This window comes from Sphaeroforma arctica (assembly GCF_001186125.1).
Source record: "Sphaeroforma arctica JP610 unplaced genomic scaffold supercont1.631, whole genome shotgun sequence".
Classification (NCBI taxonomy): Eukaryota; class Ichthyosporea; order Ichthyophonida; genus Sphaeroforma; species Sphaeroforma arctica.
Genome location: NW_014039927.1, coordinates 26311 through 32867, shown reverse-complemented (window position 1 = coordinate 32867; position 6557 = coordinate 26311). Strand labels below are relative to the sequence as shown.

Here is a 6557-nt window from a genome sequence, read left to right as displayed (position 1 = left end):
ATAGCCGATCGTGTTGGTCTCAATCGTTGGGTGGGATAAGTATCGTCTGTCGCACAAATCCTAGCCCAGACTCGCACTCCTCTATATAGACTTACAAGCAACCCTCGAACGTTAACGATGACGACCGTTAGTGTGAAGAACGAAGCTGAGCTTCTCAGTGCTATCCGGGCAGTTCGAGAGGACGCGAGTCCTATTGACTGGGTAGTTGCAGGCCATACTAGTAGTCCCACTGAAATACAGCTAGTAGCATCGGGTAGTGGTGGCCTAGAGGCTATGAAACAGGCCTTACAAGACGATAACGTCTGCTTCGGTCTAGGTATGTGGTTCCTTTGGCATCGTATGTGATACAAATTGTGACACAATATTGCATTCGTATAAGTTCATCTTCATATATATAAATATATATATATATATATATATGTATGTATGTATGTATGTATATATGTAGGTATGTATGTATGTATGTGTGTGTGTGTGTATGTGTATGTATGTATATATATATATACCCATATACTACTGATAAGAATATGTTTATGTGTGTTTATATTTTTCTTGTATACTTAAATACGATATATCTATATATATATATATATATCGACATATATACATATTTTTAACGTACATTCCTCCGAGGTGCTTCAATCAGAAATTGTATAATGAGATGCGAATACAATTACCCTGTTTGAGATATAGATTTTTGTACATATATTAATAAAAATTGTTGCCAATATGAAAAGGAAGGAGCTCCCTGCAAGATTGTGTTATTTGTGGATTTGCGGAGATAATGGTCTAATCCAATACGAACCTCCATTGTATGAGTTCGAACACGTAATAGATATGTCAAACACGGGTTTTGTGATTGTTTAACTATCACCTACCACTCTTCAGGTTACTATCTTCCTCTCTATATTTGATTTTACAGTGCATAAATACTCATCTCAAGACACAAAACATCACATATAGTTCGATTTGAAGAGATGGTAGAGATGATCAAAACCACCAAATTCGTGTACGTACACTGGGAAGGCCCTGGTATGGGCTTCGTCAAGAAGGGCAGGTATGCCATAGTGCGAGGCGATATTACGGACAGATACTTCTCGCCGGCTCACGTCGATATCGTTGGTTTGACCGACAGAGATGACTTGACTGGAAAAGATTTGCAAACCAAGTATGTAATAGGTGTCTATTTCTCTTTCGGTTTAAATTTTTTTTTTGAAATGTTCGTAGATGGGTTAGGGAACCGGCTCGTCAAATACAGTGGCACTAAATCCACTTACGCTAATGTTAAGAACATACACCGCCTATTATGACATACCATGTGCCTCCTGCCGCTCTCATCCCATGAGTATCGATATCTTACCTGTGTGTTCAAATCTCTCTAGGATGTAAACGAATTGTTGAAACAACTATATATCAAGCTGTGAAAGTATCAATCTGAAGCCATTGAGTTCTAAATTTGTGGCCGAAATTGTCTTCAAATATTCATCAAAACTAACCGCTTCGACATATACGAATCTCAGGGGCAATATCGATCGAGTCCTCGAGTCCACCGAGGGTAGACAAGAGCGGACCTTCACAGGAATTGCCAAGTCCGTCCAAGCCAAAGGCTCGTACAAAACGCAACTCTCAGGAGACCACCAGGTGGCGAACAATGCCGCCGCTAACGGTGATGTGAAGTTCGACAGTGAACTCAAGCAGACTATCGCTGACATCCGTAAGGACGATCACGAGACTAAATGGTATGTGTTTTTTAGGGAAACTAAATGGTATGTGTTATGCAAAGAAACTGAATGATATGTGTTATGCAAAGAAACTGAATGATGTGTTACGTAAGGTCTCAAGGTCTCGGCACATAGTATGTGCCATGTGTTAAATAAGTTCGAAAGGCATACGAGTCTGTTCCTGCCTGTTTGTGAGTGTTCCCCCCTCAAGCGCATTGTGTTTCGGCTGAGCTTTTTGTATTAGATAGTTCTGCTAGCAGTGTATGAAGCGTTTGACTTCATCAGACTGAACAAAGTTGGCGCACTACGTGCAAACTATCTGTCGATGCCAGCTATGTCTGACCAAAGAACAGGCCTATACTCCTTGTGTGTTTACGATCTTGGGTCAAAATGGGGCTGATTTTCATGTGATATGCACTGTCGCCAACAGGGTTGTTGCTGCCTACTCCGGTAACGATGCGCGCAAACCTGTCGTTGTGGTTGCGAAGGGTACTGGGGGTGTCGATGAGATGGCCTCTAAGTTGGATGGCAGTATGGTCATGTACGCTTTCGCGCGTGTACAAGACGTGTACGAAGGCATTAAGACTGTCAAGTTTGTTTATCTACAATGGATTGGTCCTGAGGTCGGTGCCATGCTCAAAGCTCGTACCAGGTAAGCTATGTATTGCTTTACACCTTATTTTTACCATAAATGAGTGAATCCATGAATCACTTATGTTATTTTACCCACTTTGTAATGTGTCGTAGATATGAACTGGATGTCACTTTGTGAGCTTCCGGGATTGTCTATCAGGTAGTACTAGTATATGCAGTTATAAAATTATTAGAAATGGATGGCTTGCACACAAATTTTCTTCGCGTGAGTCCTAAATATTATCGTTCTTCACTGATCGCATTCTTCTCCTCGTCGATAGCGTCCACAAGGGAGCTGTGCACTCAGTCTTTCAGCCATTCCACGTATCAATGGAAGGGGTATGTGAAGTGAGCGAGATTACCGAGGAGAATGTGGCTAATAAGGTTGGCCTAGCCTCAGGATCCATGAACTTCGTCAAAGCGGTGAGTAAAACTTCGTTGTGTGTGCGCGGACTGGATTGTGGTTTTGTTCAATGCACATGGCTTACCGTAAGATTTCAATCTAAATACACTTTGCGCACTTGTGTGTGCGTGTATGGCATTAGTACGGATTTAATGTAAGAATATACTGGCTGATGGTAACCTGCTTTGTATTCGCTTATATCCAGGTATCTGGTTCATCATAGACGCATTCCTGTCGAGTGCAATACCGAAGGCTATGTACGTGGAAGAATATCGACCTGAATTGGCCTGTCTGACACCAGCCCACACAACTCACACACACGCATAGTATGCTTTGAAAAGTTGTGATGAGGAATAAAACCAAATGGTTAATACATTGGAGTATACACTATTTAATTACATATGGTGCCCCTATTGATACTATTGTGCTATGTTTCCTGCACGGAATGGATCGTGAGCTATGATTTGAATGTCGTTTTTTAAAATCACACGATTTTCACGTACGTTTGTGTCCGCTTTTAAATGTTGCTACGAGAATTCCAAATTTTGGTCCAGTTTGATCAGATCTGGTGCAAAAGTCTGTTTCATGCGGGTACTCGTACATATAAAATTCCCGTATTTGACAATAAATAGTATGGTTGCGTTTGTCGGGTTTATAAGACCGTAACCTTCATTTTTCTGAATTGAAAAACAAGAAACGTGTTGCTATGGAGGGCGGGCGATGAGGACTGATACAAAAGCTGTCTCGGCGATAATAGTGAATGATACATGGGGACCATGGTAGCGTGCATAAGAATTCAACTATGTACTCGTGAAAAGTCTAGATGTGCATAAGAATTCAACTATGTACGTGTGAAAAGTCTTAGGCAATGTCACAATGTTGATGCCCGTACAGCAACAACTTACATTCCAGGGTGAACAGGTGCTCGACCAGTCCAGACAACTGGTTGCAGGTGCGACCGGACAACTGTTGTGGGGCGCATGCTTCTTGTGTGATATTTAGTTTTTTGAAAGTAAATACAATAAACAAATTCTACTCAGTTCTCCGTTCTGGTATTTATGAACCTAAATTCCTCAGTTTTTTACGTTTTAGGTGAACAAAACGAGTAGATTCTTCCTTGACCTACTTGCCATCTCATTGTAGCGCTAACCCCAGGAATAATGTTAGCCAAACTGTGCAGTTTCTTTCAACCTCTAGTAGATACATCGCAAACGGCTGCAAAAGGGGACACAAGCACGCACAAAAATGATCACACAAATGATCCCAAACTAGTTTGATAAAAAGCACAATCAGTTATACAGGTAGGATCGAGAGATACCAGGAGTACAGATAGTAACGCTCAAACACGTTCTTTGTACAAGATTGAATAGTCCTGGCTAAAGTTACGGCCCTCAGGCAACCTACGAGGCCCCCTTCTGTGAACGATGGGTTAAATTCAGAACGAGGGCACTATATGGCAGCACTCAGAGCACGACAGAGCAACTGAAGGAGGCCTCTATTATGTAACTGCTAACGTTCGAGCCCTTCAACGTACCGACATGCGAACCGAACGCTTCGGCCGCTATGCAATTGAAGGCTACCACCTGACCACACACGGGCCCGTACCGAACATCTAGCGGGATTGTACATCAATAGCGTCACATCCCACTTATATCAATTGAATCCACCACTAAAGCGAGTACAATAAATTCTTTAGATAATATTTTTATTGGTTTACTGACTATCGTTGCCTCGCTTCTTTAGCGTCCTTCAATAACAGCGCCGCTGTGTCTAGGTTTTCCCAATAGACCAAATGAGACGTGATAGCAAACATGTACTCATTCATACTCTCTAAAAGTCCGCATTGCAAGGCGTAATCCACTCGTTGCCCCTTATTAATCGCTGGCGCTTTTGAACCCGTCCAGCCCTCATAGTATGGGTCAGGTTCATTCTTCATTACTTTATTATCTGAAGTATTGGTGAGGATTGGGGAGAGAGATTTATATACGATGCCACTCCCAACTTCTTTGGAGAATGATACTAGGCTACTAATAAATCAGCCATGGACTGCGTTATATTACCTCACCTTATAATACGTAAAATATAATCTGCGAAGCGATGCGAAGAAACTGGGTAGGTAGGTATACACGATTGATCATGATACTTCGCAAGATAATTATAGTCGCGTACTTGTGCTTTCGACATAAAAATACAAACACAAAACAATAAAAACTCTCAGACATGCGCCATTGTGGTGCATCGCAGAGCATTTTCTCACCTAATTTTTTCCTGCTCGGATTGCTTCCAGAAGGTTGCGACTTCTCGGGCGCGGGATCCTGCGATTGTCCAGCGCCGCCCCAACTACCCCATGATGACCAGGACGATTTAACCTGTAGAGTATGAATCAAACAATAGATGTTAGTATACGACACCAATCAATGGGATTCACCTAGAGCTTATTCACATAACATCCACAACTATACGGCCGTCATGAACACAGACACCTGAACCTGCAGTTCACAGGGAGGATTGTGATACAGTCCAGATGAGCGCGTGCATGACCAATTAATTTACGTACACGGTATCCGGCTGAGCTATCGATTGTATGTCTAAGATTTGAATGGTCTTACTTACAATGTGGCAATTTAACCGAACCCCAAAGCACATACCGTAGAAAAAATGCTGGTTCCGAGATTTTTCAATTCAACATGCAGCTTTTTCCTCCCAGTGTGGCTCTGAATCTCACAAGGTTGGACATTGGCCATGTTGGCATCTAAGACATGGACGTGCACATAGATGAGTGAAAGTCGCCGCAATTGTACGATGGATAGTACTCTTGTGTTTCTGAGACTAACCAATGGCCGTATACGAGAGAAAAACGAAGTGAGCCCATCACCACGGTATATAGATAATAACATAATAAAGCTCACGAGTACAGAAATTATTGGGGAGGGCAAGAGAAGATCCAGTACACGGACACCCCACTCAGGCAATGAGTCGGTTACAAACATACACTACAGTATAGAACGGTCTCGAGAAGCTCGCTATTGTACATGGGAATAATAATGCAATACGTTATGTCGATGTCGACTGCATAGTCCTCAGACCCAGTTGGTGTGCGAACATGTAAATAATCCAACAAAGAGATTCATATAGTCAACACACCCAAAAGTGGTTCTATGCGGAAGGCCACGGGATCGTACGGATGGAATATGTTGTAGAACTCATCGCACGTGGGCAACTTAAAGTCTGGTCCTAGCGGCTCCACCCCTCTCACAGTCAGAAACATTCCTATGGGAGATCCTAACGCAAACAGGGCCGCAGGCTGGAAATCGAGCTTACGGTACGACACCTATCCATAGGTACGTCCGCCAAATGTGTACCAAGATTTGGTTAGGGGATGGTGAGACAGGAGACACAGGATGGTTTCGTGGCAACGATGAGTATCCGAATGATACTGCATCAGCACAATGTATCTATAAGTAAAGAAAGATAAACATACACGTAGCGACAAGCTTCCATTGCTGCTCCAGCTTGAGCATTTCCGCAGGATACACAGACTTCAGCTCGATTACACTTTTCCCTCCACCACACTCATACCACCAATCCACTCTAAAATAAAAACCCGCATCGAGTACGCAGCGAATAGCACGAAGTTGAATAACGAATACCTGAGGTTGCCCAATGCCTATAGCACTGCTGTCTGTCACCGCCTTTTCTGGTGCAGGGATCGCACTGATGACAGGATTGACCCCGTTCGGAGAAAGGGCAGAGAGACTCGGCATTGGGGTCAATGCTGGGCTTGGAGGCTGGTAATAGAA

General features: G+C 42.9%; 2 protein-coding genes across 2 annotated transcripts; one reads left to right on the top strand and one right to left on the bottom strand.

The window, feature by feature from the left end:
* Window positions 1-84: 84 nt before the first annotated feature.
* SARC_07724 (hypothetical protein) lies at window positions 85-3124 on the top strand. The gene is made up of 6 exons (XM_014298332.1): window positions 85-316; window positions 964-1168; window positions 1521-1739; window positions 2152-2373; window positions 2636-2777; window positions 2963-3124. Exons 1-6 carry the CDS (start codon window positions 118-120, stop codon window positions 2978-2980), a joined length of 1005 nt encoding a protein of 334 aa, XP_014153807.1. The 5' UTR covers window positions 85-117; the 3' UTR covers window positions 2981-3124.
* A 1321-nt stretch (window positions 3125-4445) lies between these two features.
* Window positions 4446-6546, bottom strand: SARC_07723 (hypothetical protein). The gene is made up of 5 exons (XM_014298331.1): window positions 6408-6546; window positions 5902-6088; window positions 5406-5509; window positions 5015-5126; window positions 4446-4704 (listed from the first exon to the last, which is right to left on the bottom strand). Exons 1-5 carry the CDS (start codon window positions 6519-6521, stop codon window positions 4478-4480), a joined length of 744 nt encoding a protein of 247 aa, XP_014153806.1. The 5' UTR covers window positions 6522-6546; the 3' UTR covers window positions 4446-4477.
* Window positions 6547-6557: the final 11 nt, after the last annotated feature.